At 39.7% G+C, this 22,773-nt stretch overlaps 1 protein-coding gene across 1 annotated transcript in view; it reads left to right on the top strand.

Annotated features, from left to right (window-relative positions):
• The window catches only part of LOC140070980 (mucin-5B-like), a 65,258-nt gene that overhangs the window by 31,190 nt on the left and 11,295 nt on the right, over nucleotides 1-22,773 (top strand). The window contains exons 6-20 of the mRNA XM_072118151.1: nucleotides 2,234-2,354; nucleotides 4,030-4,168; nucleotides 4,630-4,731; nucleotides 6,812-6,881; nucleotides 6,963-7,100; nucleotides 7,437-7,601; nucleotides 8,280-8,374; nucleotides 9,852-9,978; nucleotides 11,989-12,235; nucleotides 12,980-13,032; nucleotides 15,150-15,250; nucleotides 16,934-17,085; nucleotides 17,715-17,853; nucleotides 18,496-18,606; nucleotides 21,996-22,172. Coding sequence (XP_071974252.1) covers nucleotides 2,234-2,354; nucleotides 4,030-4,168; nucleotides 4,630-4,731; nucleotides 6,812-6,881; nucleotides 6,963-7,100; nucleotides 7,437-7,601; nucleotides 8,280-8,374; nucleotides 9,852-9,978; nucleotides 11,989-12,235; nucleotides 12,980-13,032; nucleotides 15,150-15,250; nucleotides 16,934-17,085; nucleotides 17,715-17,853; nucleotides 18,496-18,606; nucleotides 21,996-22,172 — 1,937 coding nt within the window. The remainder of the gene's footprint in view (nucleotides 1-2,233; nucleotides 2,355-4,029; nucleotides 4,169-4,629; nucleotides 4,732-6,811; nucleotides 6,882-6,962; nucleotides 7,101-7,436; nucleotides 7,602-8,279; nucleotides 8,375-9,851; nucleotides 9,979-11,988; nucleotides 12,236-12,979; nucleotides 13,033-15,149; nucleotides 15,251-16,933; nucleotides 17,086-17,714; nucleotides 17,854-18,495; nucleotides 18,607-21,995; nucleotides 22,173-22,773) is intronic.

The raw sequence follows: 22,773 nt of genomic DNA, 5'->3' as shown, positions 1-22,773 counted from the left end.
CCACATACATGGAGGCTGTCATACACATATTACCACATACATGGAGGCTACCATATACATATATACCACATACATGGAGGCTGTCATACACATATATACCACATATATGAAGGCTGTCATACACATATATACCACATACATGGAGGCTGTCATACACATATATACCACATACATGGAGGCTGTCATACACATATATACCACATACATGGAGACTGTCATACACATATATACCACATACATGGATGCTGTCATATACATATATACCACATACATGGAGGCTGTCATACACATATATACCACATACATGGATGCTGTCATATACATATATACCACATACATGGAGGCTGTCATACACATATTACCACATACATGGAGACTGTCATACACATATATAAACCACATACATGGACGCTGTCATACACATATATATATATAATACATGCATGGAGGCTGTCATACACATATATACCACATACGTGGAGGCTGTCATACACATATATAAACCACATACATGGACGCTGTCATGCACATATATACCACATAAATGGAGGCTGTCATACATATATATACCACATGCATGGAGGCTGTCATACACATATATACCACATACATGGAGGCTGTCATACACGTATATACCACATACATGGAGGCTGTCATACACATATTACCACATACATGGAAGCTGTCATATACATATATACCACATACATGGAGACTGTCATACACATATATACCACATACATGGAGGCTGTCATACACGTATATACCACATACATGGAGGCTGTCATACAGATATATACCACATACATGGACGCTGTCATACACATATATACCACATACATGGACACTGTCATACAGATATATACCACATACATGGATGCTGTCATACACATATATACCACATACATGGACACTGTCATACACATATATACCACATACATGGAGGCTGTCATACACATATATAAACCACATACATGGACGCTGTCATACACATATATACCACATACATGGATGCTGTCATTCACATATATACCACATACATGGATGCTGTCATACACATATATACCACATACATGGAGGCTGTCATACATAAATATACCACATGCATGGAGGCTGTCATACACGTATATACCACATACATGGAGGCTGTCATACACATATATACCACATACATGGAGACTGTCATACACATATATACCACATACATGGACGCTGTCATACACAAATATACCACATACATGGAGGCTGTCATACACATATATACCTCATACATGGAGGCTGTCATACACATATATAAACCACATACATGGAGGCTGTCATACACATATATACCACATACATGGAGACTGTCATACACATATATAAACCACATACATGGACGCTGTCATACACATATATACCACATACATGGAGACTGTCATACATATATATACCACATGCATGGAGGATGTCATGCACATAAATACCACATACATGAAGGCTGTCATACACATATATACCATACATGGAGGCTGTCATACACATGTATACCACATACATGGATGCTGTCATACACATATATACCACATACATGGATCCTGGCATACACATATATACCACATACATGGAGGCTGTCATACACATATATACCACATACATGGAGGCTGTCATACACATATATACCACATTATCACACGTACAATATACCATACAGATTAAATGAATACACTGATTTAACATACTTTTGTATGTAACATACATACGCCATACTAACTAATTTTGTATGGAGTTACAAAAAAATTTCAGACAAAGAAAGCTGTCAAGTCTTCACTGACCATGATGAGCTCCTGCTGGGCTGTGCCTGTGTAGCTTGTGGCTGCTCCTCTCCATGTCCGATGTGTGACGGGAGGAGCAGTGCAAGGAGGCAGCTCAGTGTCTACAGGGTCCCGATGCCAGCCTGCTCCCAGGGACACACACCATGAAACAGTACAACATGAAGGCTTCTCACAGCAGCGGAAGCCTCCCTACAGCACGTGACAGGATGTGACCCGGGAAAAACACCTGCAGCCCATGGGGAGACTTCCCAGTAAAGTTTATTGCCAGTCCGCCCCTGCAACTCACACAGAGTTCAAAGCACCTTAGTGGGCCCTGAAAGTCCTGGGGGCCCAGAGCAACTGCAACCCCTGCCCCCCCTCCCGCTAGCTGCACCTCTGCCTGTTACAGTTTTTAACTATTCTTTATTTTTTTTTTGCAGGAACTGTTCTGGATGATGTAAATAACAATAAGATGTGTGTGAAAAAAAAACTTTGCCCTTGTGCTCACAATGGTAAAATTTACAAGTCTGGAGAATCGTACTCGGCTGCTTGTCAGAAGTGGTATTAACTAATTTCTTAGACTCTCATTTTTAATTTATTTTCATACTAAAGTAAGCAGCTCCTAGTGCTACCCCATTATCATCAGTGATAAACTGCCAGCTTTATCGAAACCTTCCGAAAAAGCTAGCGAACACTGCACTGCCATACCCTCAGAACGTATTCATGAGGGGGCAGTGCGAAGTGGTGGTGGCTGCTACATAAAGCCTGGCAGTCACCGCCAGCCTATAGCATGGGAGGGGCGCTTATTATATTTGTTCATTGTGGACTCCTTCCTTAACAAAACAACTATTAAAATGATGCAAATGAGCCTGAAGGGAAACACTCATCAGAGTGAGTGTTTCTGAGTAATTACGAAAGGTGATTTTAATAGGAAGAGACACACAATCTTGGTGCCTGGATTTTTTCAGTAAGTGTCCCTGGCTTATCCTTGTTGGATTTTGATGTCAGATTTCCTTTAAAGGACACCTGTCATCAGGTCTCTGCCACTTGTCCTGTCACTACTACCTGTTGGAGCAGCTCACAAGGATCCCATCCCAGCCTTTATCTAGTTATTTCATACATTATTCATTGTAAAATCATCTATTCTTTATAATGTAAATGAGGCTGGTCACATGGTCAGAGGCAGTGATGTCACCCCTGTTACCCCTCCCCTCTCCTCCCCCTGCTCATGTCTGTGTGTAATGTATAGTAAAGCATGGCTAGTGTGTGTGCTGCATCTGCTGACATGCTGCATCCTCCTAATATACAGGTGAGAGACACAGACATCAGCTACACATGAATCTGACATGTTCTGCTATAACATGGCTGCCTGGAGCTGCTGTATCTCTCCTAAACACACACACATGCACACACAGGCTGCAGGGGGCGTGGTCACCAGCACCAGGAAGCACATCATTATACAGCCTCACATCATTATACAGGCTGTCAGTCAAGCACTGGGGGTGTGGCTGTGCCTCCCACTCATGAATAGAGTGGACAGCTTGAATATGCTAATGCTTCATTGGACATTTCACAGGTCATTTGCATACAGCTTTAGGACCTCATTGCTTAGGATTACAGGCATGTAGAGGGACAATGAAGGGATAGAGGCAATGCTCTCTAATGGCAGTTTATGAAAATATATTTAGTTTAGGGGGGTTATTTTGCATGACGGGTTCTCTTTAAGGACAAACGTGAAGGTCCTTGTATCTATCCCAGGGACTGCCTGTATTATTATAACACATGCCTAATGTTCTGAATAGCCTATGGATAAGCTATCAACCCCTCCCCCCTATCTTTCTATCTCTATATAAATCAATAGTTTTAAATGTATTTAAAGGGGTTACCTTTTTAATTTCCTCATTTTTGTAATGTGTGTGTGTGAGTGTGTATGTGTGTGTGGGGAGGGGGGGGGGATTTTTGGTAATTCACCAATATACCTATGTCTATTAAAAGTTCTCCAGCACTTTATTGACTCCAATTCCTTCAGGAATGTCTTTTACCTTATTAGTTGCCATTCATGTCCACAAAATGGCTGCAGATGGAGAGTCATGTGATCCTCACTGTCCATGACCAATCTACCTTCCTGGATCTTATGATAGTTTTCTTGAAAACAAGCTTACACACACATTACAGAAATCATGAGGTAAAGTGCCCACCTTTCTAAATATGTCTTCCTATATATTGTATATTGCAGTACCTGTATTTTGGGTCATTGGATTTGCAATCAAGTTGCCTGTTCGGGAAACTGCACCATAAAAGGAGGAGCACATGTACAGACATTTGATGAAAGGGAATATAGTTTCCATGGCAACTGTCAGTACGTGATATCCACGGTAGGACCTGTCTTCTTGGTGAGCCAATCACACTGCAAATATTGTACATCAATGTTATCCAGCTCAGGGGCGTGGCTACAGGGGTAGTAGCCATAGCAGCTGCTTTGGGGCCCGCAGTATCAGGGGACCCCAGCATCCGTCCCAATAGGATGTGCACCATTATACACACGTTATGCTGCACGAAGAAAATCTACACTAAATGCTCAGCAATTCCAGAAATCTACTGCTCCATCAATTTGAGAGACAAGGACCCCTATTCTTATGATGGGTGGGAGTCTAAGCAGTCAGAACTCCACAGACACCGGTAACATTGTCCATAGTTGGTTGTGCTTATGATGATTAAAATAGACTATTTCTTCTGGCTTTACTAGCTATATGTTACTGTATTCATTTATAAGGAGAATTTTCTAGTTCATGTTTTATTAGCATCATAATGAATCATTTTGTGTTACCTTCTTTAGGATACCGAGGGCAGATTTACCATAGTAGGCAACATTGTACACTGTGGAATGAGGCCAACTGAGACCTGCTTAAACACTGTATTCATCTATTTAGAAAATATGGTAAGGGATCCTATTAGTATATGGCTTTAAAATGCTAATTATATAAAATAAGTTTTAAAGTGTAACTAAAATTTTTACAAAAAGTTATAAATCAATAACTGTGTCATTTTTTCTCTGCTATTCCTCCATTTTTTATTATGTAAATCAGCTTTCATCCTGAATCCACTGAAAGCAGAGAGATAAGGGAACCCAATATAACATCTAATGGTTTGACACTTTGAAAACAGGGAGATAATATCTAGGTATGGAATGAGATAATCTTTAGACTCCTTATCTTATGTGGACAGAGCACAGAAGGCTTTCAGATACACTGCTCACTGCAGGAGAAAGAAGTAGATTAAAGCCACAGAGAAGCTTATTCACAGAATGTAATTTTTATTTCTGAAATAAACAAAAACATGCTTAAATGTCATTCCCTTTTTCATGGTTTCTTTTAAATTAATATTTAGAAATATTGCATATTTTGCTGCATTGAAAAATATCTGACAAGGCTCATTTCTAAAATAAATCTTTTCTACTGGTAACAGACATATGGTTGTATTTCAATAGATTTTTTTTTATGTATCTATGACCATATTGTTATGTATTGGTATCATTGGCAAAGAATTGAAAAATATATCTGTACTAAGATTATCTGTATAAGGCTGTTGCCACGGTATGCAAGGAAGAAGGAAACCATATAAAGAGAGCAGCAAGAACTAGGGAAACAGGGAAGGGAAAACTGTCCCTGTCCCTGCCTGCGGGTGAGGATCAGCTTACTTAGTATTCCACGAGGTATAGATCAGCAGAGAAGTCCCGGCCGGCGGCTTCCCTGAATCTAACTGACGGAGGTACCGGTGACGTCACCCTAGGTAGGAATAGTTTGGTGAGACAAAAAGGAGTTTCCACCAAATGGGATTTTCTTCTCTGCTGATCTATACCTCGTGGAATACTATTAGGATTACAGCGTTGTATAAACGCGGTAAAAAGACTCACAGGAAGCATTGTCTCATACACTTGTGGACTTACAGGATTTTGCCAAGGGAACCTAAATCATCTACCAACGGCAAAACTAAAGCCTTCACTAAAGGAAGGTGTCATATATACAGGTTAGTGTACTATTAACACCAGCGCACAAAGTCACTGTATGAGTAACATTGGCATAGTGAGGTTTGTTCCTATAGTTAAAACACAACCCCTTTGTTTTAGCCAGCGCAGGTAATATTGTTTTTTTTTGGAATTAGCTATTTATAGTGTGAAGAGGCACACTGCCTTTACCAGTGAAGGCTCCGCTTTCTAAAGAAAAAACATTTCATCTAACCTATCTGCAGTTTTGCGCCAGTGTACACTATACAGATCTGTATATGTTGTTTAATAGAGAGATGAGCCCCCTGTGTGTGTCCCTGACCAATCACAGCTATAGCTAGTAACTAAGGGTGTGTGTTTGCACAATTGGCTCCACAGGCAGCAATATGTCAGGGTCACATGCGATGCACTTGAACCCGAAAGTTCGGGCCTGCTCATCTCTACTGTTTAAGGCTACGTTCACACTGCTGTTGCCCGCCGTACCGTAGCACGGCGGGTAACAGCAGCGCACGGGGATAGGAGCTGAGGTCAGCTCATCCCCGCTCCTCTCCATAGTAACATATGGCGCACGGCGCCGTACTACGGAGAAAGATATGACATGTCATATCGTTTTCCGGGGTACAGAGCGATACGGTGCTCCTGTTGGGCCCTGTGTGCCCATTGCCGTCTATGGGGGACGTATATTGGCCGTATATACGTTGGCCGTATATATGTCCCCCATACGGCAGTATGAATGTAGCCTAAGGGTGAGGAACATTCCCATTCCCAGTGACCCCACCTACCTTTTTTGGATTATGATACGCCCATCTTTGCCAGAACAGTCTCTAAAATTGAGGGCTGTTCTGATAAATGTTATATAGTTGGCAAGTATGCCATAAGCATGGGTATGAAGCAGGCCACATGACAGTGTATGAAGCCTCTATAGCGTACTAATTAGATGTTGTTAAGCTCTAGGCAAGATACAGTATGAAGTTGTATTTTGTCATTATTTACTTTTTTATTGCTTTCTTTACAGACTATAAAAATTTGCTATTGTGGAAATGTTTATATCAACAATTTTATAGTTCACCTGCCAAAAATAAAAGGTAGGTATTTCTCCAATACAATATACAGGAAGAAAAGAATCTTTACAGGTGACGTTGTACTTTCTCTTTCTCCCTTTCCAGATAAAGTCGCCATTTATAAACGTTCAGCTTTCTACGTCTATGTTGAGACACCATTTGGGCTTAGTGTGAAGGTACAGGTGAAGCCAGTCTTTCAGCTCTTCATCTCAGTGAATTCCACATTTCAGAACAAAACCTCAGGTAATCTCACACTGCGCAAGGCAGAAAGACATCTGGATGAATATATAAGAAATATATGATATACAGCAAATGGATGAAGCAGCACTCCAAGGAAAGTGAAGTGAAAACTTTTTATTCCGCCATAGATGCATCTATAGCGAAATAAAAAGTTTTCACTTCACTTTCCTTGGAGTGCTGCTTCATCCATTTGCTGTATACCAATACTGGAGGGGTTTGTCGGACCCCGACGAAGACCTGCACCTTAAGATTTTTTTCACGGTGCCGCTCCACCGCTTTGCTTTTCTAAGAAATATATGATATATATAAGAGATGATATATATAGGTCTTTGTATATAGGTCTTTGCGGAAACTTTGATGGGATGCAGGCTGATGATCTGATGACCCTTAGCGGGGTGGTGGAAGACGCAGTGTCAGCCTTCTGCAATTCCTATAAAGTTAAAGCCAGCTGCAGTGATGTGCCAGACTACTATGATGACCCATGCTCTACAAACATCATTAAAGGTAAAATTAGACCCCATACACAAGAATGGATGATTTCTTCATTATTTCTGTGCTGTATGAATCTGTATATATGTGTTGTTTTTTTAATCAATATCTGTACATATTCCACAGTATCTGTATAAAATACAGTGGGCTGACAAATGATGGATGGCTTACAATTGGCTGACAAAATGCACCTCCCACTAGTCCTGGTCTCCCTGGATCCTGCATGTATATACAGCAATATTTGGTTCACAACCGTATTCAGCACATATTTTAAACATTCCAATAGACTTCTATGGGGCATACAGAACGGAACTACAGGAGAAAATAGGACATGCTCTATAATTTTTTATGTCTTGCTTATGGTACGGTGGATAATATAGCCATGTAAATGGATGGTTTTATTGCCCATTGAAATGAATGTGGCTGTATGTTACCTGTATTAAAATGGTAGGATATGGGTAGCATACGGCCTTTTTCATCACTGTGAAAGATGCCTTAATTTGGTTATTTGATCATGTTGACCTAACTGATGATGACACAAATAGAGTCAGTGATTGGCTTCATGAATTAGGAGAATAAGACAATACCAGGCACCACAACAGAGTGCTGCTTTTCCAATTTAGCAAGTAAAACCTTTTTTCATTTAACAGTTTCTCTGGATTTACCGTATTTGTTTTTATGTTGTTTTTTTAGAGGAATATGCAAAACACTGGTGTTCTCGCCTAGTCGATCCCAAAGATGTCTTTGCTCCTTGCCATGATGAACTGGATCCCAAACCGTATCATAGGGTAAAAATCTTGATAAAGCCATGTTGGAGGAAGACAAGATAATCCTGATCCTAATAATAGCATTATTGTATTGAGTTTTTTGTGTGTGTAAGGATCTCAAAGATGCAGATATCTTTTGTGTATTAGCAACTGTCTCACTAATGAATAACTTCCCTTCAAAGTGAGCTGTATTAAGATTATTATAGAGGCCCACCCTTCCTCCTCCCTTAGGAAACAGACTCTAATAGCCTCCGAATAAGGTTGTCTTCTGCTGCCTTCTGCTGAATCTATGCCCCACCAGTAGATCCTCTGGGACACCTGTGGACCAAACGGAAACTACCAGTGAGGACATTTTTTTCACCCCTAGACCCTAAACCATTCTATCCGTCTGCCCACACATTGGGGCACATTTACTTACCCGTCCCTGTGTGTTCCCCGAGGTGCGTTGTCCGACAAGAATGCACTGTGCCGCGATTCACTTACATCGTGCGTCCGTAATCCTGCATGTGTCCACTGGAGTTCACCATGTTCTTCCCACATGTCTTGCGATACAATTTAAATGTTAAATCCGGCGCTTAGTCCGAATCAGTCGGATCGATCCGACAATCGGCCCCCCTCTTGATTTGTGTTGCTTGAAAGCCGGCGCCGATGTGCCAAAATCCGATCGTGTGTGCCAAAATCTCCTGCCAAATGCAGCGCAAATCGGTAATCGTCTGAGTATCTGACGATAGTGCGGTCTGTGGACCCTTAGTAAATGAGCCCCATTATTTTGATGGTAAGATTATCTCTGTGCTCTTCTATCAAACCGATGATTCACAGTTCCATTCTGCATCCATGTTTGTTTTCTCTAGCGTTGTTATGCTATATGTGTGATAGGAGTGCGTCTAATCATCATCAATACCTATGATGGGGGTTAGTGTGAAGATCCTATGTGGGTGGTCCATATGCTTTCATCCAGGAAGTCATGAATTTGAGATGGTAACCCCTATAAAACAGCAGAAAGTTATATGACTCCCATGGGGTCACCCAAATGAAGAGAAGGATCTTATGAATTTTTAGATAGAAACAAAAAAACTAAATAAAATTATTTCTGAGTAATATAAAAATAGTGTCCTTTCAAGCCTTGAACATGCTTTCTTCTCTACAACACCGGGTGCCCAATTTTATAATGCTTAGAAGATATATATCGTATTAAGACAATTCATACATTCATAGAGCGCTCATGCTTTTGACTGTTGTATTAGGACATGTGCTAGCCATTGTTTCAAAAGTTAGCACATCCCATATATTTATTTGGGCTCACATTGTATCCAACGTGAGCCAATTGCCCACAAAACTCAGAGCTGGTCCTATTCATATCCATGACAATAAAACAATGTACCACAGACCTATTATTTGTAACCTGAGAGCATTACATGGTTGTAAACAACAGTTATTTGTAAACATGTTAACTATAATTTGAAAAAGTTAATTCTTTTCTTTTTCCGATTTCTTTCAGAACTGTGTATATGATGTATGTAACTTAGAAAACAGCGAGGAGACCATGTGCGCCTGGCTTGGAGTATATGCAGATGAGTGTAGAAGTCGAAATGTTATACTGGAAAACTGGAGAGACAATAATTGTGGTAAAGATGTTTCTTAAGACAAAAATATAAACTTAAGATTAAATGTATGCTCTGGTGCCTGGGACCTGCCAGTAAAATCGATCCTGGGGTCCATCCTAGTGCTACATAGAAATATTGGGGCAGATTTACTTACCTGGTCCATTCGCGATCCAGCGGAGCGTTCTCTGCGGTGGATTCGGGTCCGTCCGGGATTCACTAAGGCAGTTCCTCCGACGTCTGCTGTGCTGAAGTTCCCCGGAATCCACTGATCTTCACCAAGCCGGACCGAGTGAAGGTAAGCGCGAGTCCCGCGACACTTTTTTTTAAATGCGGCGGTTTTTCCGAATTCGTCGTGTTTTTGTTTGGCCATGCCCCCCGATTTCCGTCGCGTGCATGCCAGCACCGATGCGCCACAATCCGATCGCGTGCGCCAAAATCCCGGGGCAATTCAGGGAAAATCAGCGCAAATCGGAAATATTCGGGTAACACGTCGGGAAAACGCGAATCGGGCCCTTAGTAAATGACCCCCATTACCTTTATCGTGGAAGTTGTGGATTTGAGAATTTATAGTCTTTGGCAGTAAAATATAAAATAAAAAATGATCTTTTTAATTTCTTTTCTTCAAGTGCATGGTTCTTGGTTTACAAGCATTTTATTATATTGGGCATTATATAAGGGCATTTATGTTAGGAATGTTTTAAAGAGAACCTATAAGATTGATTTGGGACCCGGAAACACCTGTGGTTTAGGGTCCCAAGTCGACTTGTATATTACATTTGTGTGGTCTAAATGAAAAAAAAACCCAATCATTTGTACTTATCTTGAGGTAAGTCTGAAGAGGCCCATTGGACTCGCATCAGCAGGTCTCCTGCTGGCGCCACCTCTGGCGTTGCGTAAAGTGAATCCGGGACACTCTCCAGGCTTCACTGCTCATTATACAACACCCCTAAAGATACTATAGTCCTTTATATTATAATGTCTCCATGTCTCCTGGATAATAGATATGTCCCACACTGTGCTCCTAAATAATTATATGTGCCACTCAAAACACAATTGATATATATATATATATATATATATATATATATATATATATATAAATATATATGTGTGTGTGTGTTAGTAATACTGTTAACAACACTATGCTCCCTGCATATAACATGAAATCATATTGGGACTCCTATATACTCTAACGATAACCTTGAATAAATATTACTCTACCACTAATAAATTGTTAAACCCCAATTAATCCATTAATGTAGGGTTCCCCTTCAATGTTTTTTCTTTACAATGTCCACTTTAATTTTTTTTTATACATTCCCCCTACTAATAAATTTAGTTTTATATAATGTTCTCCTTAGTATGTATTATTTCTTATACAGTGACCTCCCAAATAATTCTTATATAGTGGTCCTCAAATTATAAATTCTTATATAAGGACCCCAGGTTATTTATTTTCATATATGTTTTTTTTTATATAGCGTCCCCAATTGTTTACCTGGGAACTGTTAAACCCTTGCAACCTCCTCTATTACCCATAGGCTAATAAAAAATTAAAAATCGTATATTCACCTCTTACTGTTACAAACAGGGACCTCCTATGGGGAAGGAGGCCCTTTCTATAGCATCAGAAGTCGAGGCCTACCAGTGGATCCACCTGCCTATAAGTGGGCCAGTCTGAGTCTGCATATGCTTCAATGACTCTCCAGACCTCTGATATGCATGAATTCATACTTTCCAAAAAAGTAAATACTTTCCTACGACAGCTGAGGATAAATTCAGATTGTTGGGTAACATATAACAATACGTTTTGTACAAAGTGGACAATTCCTTTAAGTAATGGAGGTATTACTATAGTATCACATATCATAATAATAAATAACTGTAATAAGCAATTAACAAAAATCTATAGGAAAGATGGGTATAGATTGCTATTAACTGTACCATACAGAAAGTACATTTTGTACTTGGGAAGGTTAAGAATACACTTTGTCCAATATTTTCATATTACTTTCCTTTCTGTTTTTGTAGCTCTTGACTGCCCTGAGACCATGGTGTTTACATCGAATCCAAGGCAATGCAATTTCACCTGCAACTCCTTAGCAGAACTAGACGTTCTCTGCCACTTCAGAGCGGATCCAAGCGAAGGCTGCAGCTGTCCTGAAGGGACTTATCTGACATTCAATGATAAGTGTGTGCCCCCAGAGGATTGTCCTTGCAACTACAAGGGGCGCACAGTACCAGCTCATCAAACATTTGAAATAGATGAGATTATGTGGTAAGGGATTAGATGAGCTAGATCATTGATATTTATATTAATGAATGCAATTATCGGTCATTGTACTGTAAAGCCCCTTTAAGACAGGTATATTGAAGGTGCACTTTGGGATACGGCCACTATGAAATCCAAATGCATCGGTATTATGACATTGTGAGAGAAGTCTCAGCACCTAACTATTTTATACTTCTGCGTGCCCTGGGTAAACAAGGACTTGTTGTCTGCATAGGAAATTGTAGATCCGAACATTAGTTCATTTTTTTATACTCCAAGCCATGTTCTGCAAAATGGGAACAAAATTCCAAATGATGTAAACTTTTCGCAAAAACGTATCTGCGCAAGTTTTTTGTTGGCTCTATTTTTATGGCTTTCACTGTGTATTCCAAATGACACCTCCCCTTTATTCGTTGGGTTGGGATGTTTGCAGGAATATTTATAGGATGTATTACGGTTTAATAAATTCAAAAAACTTTCCACCTTTTGTTTTATTTAAGCTATTGCATTTTTGCTAATGTGAATGATCCCTTTGTCTTTTAATAAGCTCTATCGGAAACCCCATATTAAGAGGGTCTAAACGTATGTGATTGTGGTGATTTGTCAGATGGAATTGATATTGAATCAATACTGCATTCTTTATCACGAGAGAGGAAGCATGGGGTGACTTCATATCCTGTACGACACCCCATTATCTGTAAATGTTAATTTGAAGTAGGACAAGATTTCATTATTTCTCTTTCATTGCAGTAAATGTATACGTGGAATTCTGGAGTGTCCAAAGGTGACAGAGATCAGCCATGGTATGTTACGTGTGGGGTGTATGTTGTCCACTAAAATCGACCCTAGATGTTCCCAATAAGGTTTTAAATATTTATGACCTTCCCTTCAATGCACTTACTTGAACAGGTGATGCAGACTCATTGTCCTTCTCTATAACCCTAATTTATAAGGATTCTGCTTCTTTACCACTAAAAAGGGTCAGCTCAAGGTATCAGTAGGCATTAAAAAATCTGAAACTAAAAGTTCCCTAAAATATTAACTAGTTTATTATCCCAAACTGCCCCCTCATTGTTTATTACAGCTCATTATAGGTTATATTATATACAGCCCCCTTTGTGATTATATTACCTTATATACTCGAGTATAAGCCTAGTTTTTCAACACAAAATTTGTGCTCAAAAACCCTATATCGGCTTATAAAGTCAAAACTCACCTTTCTGACATCAACTGTAGGTCCTCTTCTGTCTGAGACAGTCTGAGACAGAAGAGGACCTATGGGGGACGTCGGAAAGATGAGTACAGTGTTATTTTTTTTTCCTACTACAGGGGCTGGGCAGGCTGTATGCTACAGGGGCTGGCAGACTATATACTGGGAGGCTGTAACCAATGCATTTCCCACCCTCGGCTTATACTCGAGTCAAAAGTTTCCCCCAGTTTTTTTATTGTTTTGAAATTAGGAGTTTCGGCTTATACTCGGGTCGGCTTATACTCAAGTATATACGGTATATACAGTTCCATCATGGGTGTATAATTTACAGACCTCTTCATGGGTTATGGATTAATTTTATGCACCCCCCTAACCCCTATAGATTCATTATATACTTCAGATGCCCATATCTTAGGTTCTATAGTATCTAGGACCATACTTTCAGAATTACAAAAATTTCATCTTTAATATTGCATCAGGCAAAGCTACAGAACTATAGCTATGAATCATTAAAACTCCGGAATTGGATTTTTATCTGCAGCTCACATTTTCAACTAAGTCTACAACTAGTCACTAGTCATATCTCCAGTTCTGCAGTTGACCGGATCACAAGCCTGATTCTTATCTTTGATGTGATACCAAAAGGTACTCTAGAGCCCAAGATACATGTCTATACCGGCATACCTTCAGCCTCTAAAAATGGCTCATCTCAGGCAAAAAGTTATTCTTCTGAGCTCATTTTCATTTGACTTTGGAGTTGATTTTTTATAGGTAGTTTAGTGGTATACAATCTGTCAATATTTTCTTTTATACAGTACAGGGTTAAATATCTGATTCTGGTTCTATATTTATCCTATAGAAAAAATGGAGTATGGTCTATTACAACACAAGTGTCTCCAGCGAACTAGTATAGAACTATAAGAGACAATGGGGCTCATTTACTAAGGGTCCGTTGGACACATTTTTGTAGGGTTTCCCAACGATTTCCTTTTTGCACCAAATTGCTCCGGGACTTTAGTGCACGCAATAGGAATTTGGCGCCAGCTTGCACGCGACACAAATGGGGGGGGGGGGGCGTGCCGTCAAACAACCCGACGGATTCGGACAACACGCGGGATTTAACATTTAGAAATGTGACGCAAGACACGAATTTACAAGCACCGGGAAGAAGCAGGTGAACTCCTGCGGACCTCGGCGCAGAAGCGATGGATGCAGGAACTCAGGCGCAGGAGCTTTGTGAATCGCGCAGACCCGAATACTCGTTGGACAACGCACCGCGGGATCGCGACAGGACCGGGTAAGTAAATCTGCCCCAATATATTCCAGAGCACAATACCCTGCACTGTGCATTTAAAGAGATGCATTTTAACACCCCCCACCCATCCTGGAAAGTTCTAGTATTAAAAGTCTTTATGTAATTTTAGGCACATAGGGAATAAATACTGTGGATATAGTAATGTGCTTCCTTACATCACTGCAATATTTTCCCCCAGATGCAATGATTCTATGAACTATGTACTTTTTTATAAGTACTTGTATATATATATATATATATATATATATATATATAAAATATATAATATAACTAAACACTCAGGATTAAATACATGAAACTGAAAAAGCCATTGATCCATATTGTTCATCTAGACATTACTTTTGCATTTGTAGATACATTTCTAGAGTTTTGATCACTTGTTTTGTTACTTTTAGCCTGCAAGCCTCCTATGTACTATTATAACTGCAGCTCTCCTGGTCCAGATACAATGGGTTCTCAGTGTCAGAAAAGCTGCAAAACCCAAGACATGAAATGTGTAAGAAAAAAATCTCAATATATTTATATTATTATAAATTGCAAAATATATAATGATTCTCCCCTATCCTAACACCAGCACTAGTGTTTCCTTTAAGATAAAAGTAGCTGCAGCAAATAAAGGTGCAGTCCTGAAGAATATTATTATATATATTTTTTAGGCAGCAGGGACTGATGTAAAATGCCTTTCTCTTTACCTGTGATCCAGGGCTGCACCTCCTGTGATAACAATACAGTAGCTGTTATGATGACCTCCAGGGGAGTAACTACATAGGTAGCAGCCGCTTTGGGGCCTGCAGTGTCAGGGGGCCCCGGCATCTTGTATAGTGTGTATCCTCTATGGGGCAGATTTATCAAGTGTCTGAAAGTCAGAATATTTCCTGTTGCTCATGGCTACCAATCACAGCTCCCCTTTAAAATATTCATGAGCAGTGGTAAAATGAAAGCTGAGCTGTGATTGGTTGCCATGGGCAACTGGAAATATTCTGACTTTCAGACACTTGATAAATCTGCCCCTATGTGTGTGTGTAGTGTGTGTATAATATATGTATGTGTATATGCTGTATGTCTCTATATGGTATTGTATTTATGTATGTATTTGTTGTATGTGTGTATTTGAGATGTATTTATACTGCATGTTTCTATATAGCAATGTATGTATGTGTGTATATTCTGTATGTATGTATATGTGCTGTGTGTATACTGTATGTATGCTTATGCTGTATATGTTTATATGGTGTGTTTATGCTGTATGTGTATCTATGTATATTAATGTGTGTGATTGTAACTCACAATGCGAGCAAATATTCATATTTTTTGGAAGGAAGGGGCCACATATATAAGTCTGCTATGGGGCCCTGCCTCTCCTAGTTACACCCTTGATGACCTCAAAAGGACAGGTCTGCTTCTGTCTCAGCGGGCAACTTATATTGTGTACACCAGAACTGATAGAGACAGGTTGGAATTATATCTGTGAAATGCTGCATTTTTGTTAATAAAATTTAATTAGGGAATGTGTTGTTTTGTTATCCTAAGTACATTTATGAAACTTATATTCGTGGGAATACCACGGGTACATGCACACTGCCATATGGGGGACGTATATACGGCCGACGTATATACGACCGATATACGTCCCCCATAGACGGCATTGGGGCCATAGCGGCGCTCCTCTTCCCGGCACTGCCATGTGCCCGCCGTGCTACGGTACGGCAGGCGACGACATTGTGAATGTAGCCTAAGGCTGATCTGTGTACAGGATTCTCTCTACCCTCCTGTGTGTTTACACAGCTCTGAGCAGGGAGTGTTAACCCTTACTTCTCTCTCCCTGGCCTCAGACTGAGAATTAATTTTTAAACATAAAGCTGAAAGTAACCATTTCCCTGGCAGGAAACTATATGGAGATACCTAATGTGCATATACAGATCAAAGATTCTAAAATATCATAACTTGCCTTTTCATGTTAGTGTTAGGAACTATAGCAAAGGCTATTTCTTAATGCCTCACATACGGGGCCAGTTTTAGGTGGAAATTCTTTAATTAGTTAAAATTTTAAAAAAAAATTCAATTAACTATTTATAACCAGGCTTAGGCTTTTTAGTATTACATAATACATTTCCAAAATTAAAAATAATCCTAACCCAGTTTCTATTTTTCTTCTCTTTGGTGACTTTTTATGATGCAGTACAGCGATGAATGTGTGCCAGGATGTGTCTGCCCAAAAGGTCTTGTATCTGATGACAATGGTGGCTGCATCCCCCCCAGCGAGTGCCCATGTGTATATGGAGGGAAGTTTCATGTTACTGGAAGTGAAATCAAGATATCTTGCAATACATGGTACGGCTCTTCTAACTTTATAATGTCTGATGTATACACAGTGAGCAGGACCATCACTTTTTGATAAGCCGACCAATGAACAATTCAAGGCCAGGGGGTAGCAGAGGTTCTATGGGGGAGATTCATTATGCCTTCTCCGCCAGTTTTCAGGGGTAGAAGGCACATAAATCTCCCCCTCCCTGACTGTTTCCTGGCTTCTCTGACCCGCACACCACTTTGGGAATGTCAATGTTGTGGGCGAGCAGGGTGTAAGAGCGCGATCTGCTGGATTTACTATAGTCTTTGCTGGACAACTCTACTAGATAAGACATGGTTTTAGGTTGGCCTGGCAGAGATTGTGTTTGATCTACTAAGAGGTCGGAACCTCTTAGCACATACAGGCGTCAGAGCACCGCCGAGGGAATTTTAACACTAGCATTTAAAAGTCACTACAAAACAGCACCCATTTAAATGAATGGTAACTAATCTGCAGTAACCTTATCTGACGACTACATGAGGCATAGGCACAACTACCACAACTACGTTAATTCACGTAGTTCGGAATATGGTTTCTCATCATTGATACCCAGTTGCACTCCAATTGTGGTGTTACCAAAATATACAGTAATATGGCCTTTTTTTTATAACAGCACATGTAAAGAACGGACATGGGAATGCACCCAAGAACATTGTCCAAAGACCTGCAAATTATATGGAAATGGAAATATCATCAGCTTTGATCAGTCTTGGAAGACATTCAGTGGCACGTGTGACTACATCTTGGCTCAGGTGATCATATGTTTAGATATGTTGTCCAGAGAACTCGGTCTCATACTCAGTATCAAACATAATTCTTAGCCGAATAATCCACTACCAGCAGCAACATCCTCATGTGGCATTTTCCTGTAATATGAATGAATATATGGCTAAATTCACACTACTGTTCCTTCCGTTAAAAAGTAAAGATTGGAGGATTAACTGAGGTTTAACGTATCAGTTAAAAATCAATGTAAATTTATGTCATCCGATATGGTCAGTTTGTTATGGATCCGTTATCCATGCATTTTTTTCAAATGGAGGAAAAGTACTGCAGCCTTTGTGATTTTTTCCGTCCAAAAAAATGCATGGATAACAGATTCCTGTCTATTTGGTACTTAACGGATGACATAAAATTTACATTGATGTCAAGGAGATTTGTAATTAATACGTTAATTTTCAGTTAAACTTCTGTTAATTCTCCATTCTTTATTTTTTCAATGGAGGGAAGGAGCGGTAGTGTGAAAGGAGCCTACGTTGTAACCACCCAAATGGCAAAGAAAAATAAATTCCAACACCAAATTATATTATATTTATAGTATAGAAGTTCTAGGATTTGGCAGGAGTTTTGTGACTTTTTTCTTTTATAGTTGAAATTTTTTCTTTTTTCCTAAGGATTTCTGCCCAAACAATAAAAAAAATGGAACTTTTAAAATAGAAATACAGCATTTTATCTGTGGAAACACCAACGCAGTATGTTCTATGAAAATTAAAATTTCCTTGTTGGTAAGAACCATTCACATTTTTTATACAATAGTATTGTTGTAAAGGATGTGTGGCAAGTCAAAGCAAATACAAAAAATAACATTGGGAACAACAATTTCTTGAGTCTAATGTTCTAAACGATAGCATATGGCATAAGTACAGTCATCTAAAAAAATTTCAAATGTACCTGATGTTAATAGAGATAAACAAATCTTGATTTTTTTCATCCCCAAGACAATTGGATTAGAGAAATTTCATAACTCTTATACTGATCATTGCAGCCTGGGGCCAAAAAATTAACAGCATCCAGAGAGCTTCACCAGAGAACACATAGGGCAGAGAAGTCCTTCTGTAACTAGGGGTTGTGTGTAAGTGGGGTCTTCTTCAGAGACTGCCTGTGTTGTTCCTTTTGTTCAGCCTAGTCCCATAAATGCATCTATGTGATTTAGGAGGTACAATAACTACACCTGAGCTTAACTGAATACAATGTTTTAATGTATAGACATTAGAGATGAGCGAGCACTAAAATGCTCGGGTGCTCGTTACTCGAGCCGAACATTTCCAGATGCTCGAGTGCTCGTTTCGAGTAACGAGCCCCATTGAAATCAATGGGAGACCCGAGCATTTTTCAGTAAAATTACAAACTAAACGAGCACAGTGAAATAACACAGTGCAGAACAGATTGCAGATGTTCGGGAACATCTGCGATCTGTTCCGGAGACACGCGCGCAGAACGGTGTTCTCCGCAATAGTATTTGAAGAACAATATGTGTGAAGAACAACTTGCAGATGTTTGGCAACATCTGCAAGTTGTTCTTCACACATATTGTTCTTCAAATACTATTGCGGAGAACACAGTTCTGCACGCGTGTCTCCGGGACATCTGCGATCTGCTCCGGAGACACGCGTGCAGAACGGTGTTCTCCGAGGAAGCGGAGATGCACGTGCATGGCAGTCCACTGGAGAACAGGAGCTGGGACAGGTGAGTCCGGGGGAGTGGGTGCACACAGAGGGACATGGGTGTGCTGCCAGGGATCATGGGAGCACCCGTGACACTATGTTTATTTGTTGTAAGGATAGTAGGAATAATTTTATGTTTTCTAGGAAAGTACAGATTTTTTCACTGTTTCGGGGGTAAATATATTGACAATATTACAATATGGGGGGGATAATAATAATCAAATAGATGGCAAGCCTGCACAGCTAGCAGATGATACAAAGAATTATTTTAGAAGCGGCCAACACACTAATATATCAAACTACATATGCAAGAAAAAGCCAAGAGAAGTGTGTATAGGCCAAAAAATATATATACAAGTCTTTATTAATTCTTGACACCTCACATAACAAACAATTAAAAACACTTAAAACATGCATATGTACATGTATCTTAGACCCATGTGTTCGGATCACAATAGATCCATACACAACACATCACCCACATGGACAGTGAGAATGTTGTCCAAAAAATGTCCTATCAGGAGGGTAATTAGATGGAAGTAAGAATCAATACATCAAAATAAAGAATCAGAAAAATACATTAATAGTGTCCCTTCCAAATGCTGAGCTTGTAACACTGAGTGAACAATTGGCACACTCCGTAACAGATGGTTTGATCAAAGGTACATATTTACCCATTCAGAGAAGATTGTTTGATAAGGCAGAGCATGCATGGAGGGTGATGTGGGCAAAAATATTTTGCCCACATCACCCTCCATGCATGCTCTGCCTTATCAAACAATCTTCTCTGAATGGGTAAATATGTACCTTTGATCAAACCATCTGTTACGGAGTGTGCCAATTGTTCACTCAGTGTTACAAGCTCAGCATTTGGAAGGGACACTATTAATGTATTTTTCTGATTCTTTATTTTGATGTATTGATTCTTACTTCCATCTAATTACCCTCCTGATAGGACATTTTTTGGACAACATTCTCACTGTCCATGTGGGTGATGTGTTGTGTATGGATCTATTGTGATCCGAACACATGGGTCTAAGATACATGTACATATGCATGTTTTAAGTGTTTTTAATTGTTTGTTATGTGAGGTGTCAAGAATTAATAAAGACTTGTATATATATTTTTTGGCCTATACACACTTCTCTTGGGGATAATAATAATGAATGGATAATTTTTCTGCACATAACACATGTAGAGTGTCTTAGAATCCAATTAGGTTTCACACCCTGTGATCCAGTATTTTACAGCCTGTGTTTCATTTGCATGTTTACAGTATGTTGACAGGCCTTTGGCAGTATTAGGCTAGGTTCACATCACATTTTGTGTGATACGTTGTAAGGACATGTCAGGAGGATTCCCACATGTCCTAACAACGTATGGCACAGACATATCCCACTGTATGCCTATACATTTGGATATGTCGACCGGGGACCCCACTTCCACCTTAAAAGCGTCATCAGCAGCCGGCGATTGGCTGCTGCCAATGAATGGGGTGTTCCCCCACTGGTGACACTGTCCTAATATGGACAGTGACATCATCCGCTCCTCCCTCCTGCTGAGTGACACGTGTGCTCGATGGGGCTGGAAGGAGAGATGGAATACGCTGCATCCGCTCTCCACAGCCTTCCATTGCTTCCGCTAAGCGCATACGTCACTCAGGTGGAGGTTGCAGGATGAAAAGATGTACCTTGTTATGTCTTTCCATCCTGCTTTTTTTTGGCGGAAGGAATGTGAAGTAGCCAGAAGGAGGAAACAACTATGCCTCTATTTTGTTTGCCACTATTTATCAATGTATATATTAAGTGTATATGCCGGGCGCTTTTCTTAATGTATACAAAAAACGTTATATGAACCAGCCTAAAAGACTGTCCAAGCTACAAACAAGCTACAGGAGTAGGACCTGCATCGGCAGTAACCACACACACAGAGCCACAGAAAGCACAGCTGGATGGTCATCCAGGGGCAAATTCTACTTTCCTGTGTAAGTAGCCTAAGCATCATAACCAAAAAGTTGTGAATAACTAATCAAGCTAAAAATACAGAGGACACTGGGCAGCATCCAAAGATCATACAAAATGTTTTGGGAAAGTGGTGGAAAGAACTAATGAGATCTGCTCTCACCATGTTTTGTTTTGCCCAATGCATAACCACTATGAGGATTACTCAAGAAAGTAACGGACTGTTAATAATAAGAAAAACAGGAGATCTTTCTTTTCCACATCACCACTCAAGGGATTTTTACTTGTAGACTACGAGTTTCACATACAGACACATATTACATAAAAACTAAAGCTAAACTAAAGGATAACTGAAGCTAATTAAAATCTGCAACCACAAATGTTTATATTTCAAAGACATTATTAAAAAAGGAGCAACCCAAATACCAAATAAGACTAAGAAAATAAGTCATATTCAGTATCAATTATCTAGTTTTTTTTTTTTTACAGAACACAACTATAGAGATATCCGAAAAACGAGTAGAGGAAACAAGCAAAACTGGACATAAGGATTATTCTTACAATATCATCTTAATGGCACAACACATTGTCTTCATGATGGAGGACATGATTCTGATGTATGATCAGAAGGTGACTGTTACTCTTCAGGTCTCAAATGCCACCGAGGTATGGCCATCTTTCTATTCTTAGTTCTACTTATGATTAGGATGAGAGAAGACACTGGGGGGGGGGGGGGGGGGAGAGAGGAGGGGGCGGTCGAAGGGTAGGAAACTGTTATTGTTGAGGTATGAGGTACTCCTCAAAAGCCCTCCTAAGCACATAAGCTCAATTTGCATATTTGTTAAGCTCACGTTTTTCAAGGTAGGAGTAGGTGGAAAATAAAAAACAATGGTTTGGGTGGCCTGTGTGGATATTACCCTACACAACATAGCAGTTAGTTTAGGTAGGTAAATAGTGGGGACAGATTCCTTTTAATGTTTTTTTTTCAAATGGTCTTCTGGCAAAAAGGTCACATGCTGTGTTGTCCAATCTCTGTCAAGTTTGATAACTTTAGAAGCGTAGGTATAGAATGTTCATATTTAATACCATTTTGTGAACCCATTTTACTTAAAGGAAACCTACCATTTGATTTCATGCATTATGAAGCAAACATACTTTGAGAATTCTGTAGCTACACTGATGCAGGATCATATTTTTTTCGTTTATCCCTGAGCTGAGTGGTTTTGCTGAAAAAACATTTATATCATTCAGGACCTTGGGAAAGCTG

Source organism: Engystomops pustulosus, chromosome 7, assembly GCF_040894005.1.
Source record: "Engystomops pustulosus chromosome 7, aEngPut4.maternal, whole genome shotgun sequence".
NCBI lineage: Eukaryota > Metazoa > Chordata > Amphibia > Anura > Leptodactylidae > Engystomops > Engystomops pustulosus.
The sequence above is the reverse complement of the archived record's forward strand: the minus strand, read 5'-3'. Positions and strand labels throughout refer to the sequence as shown.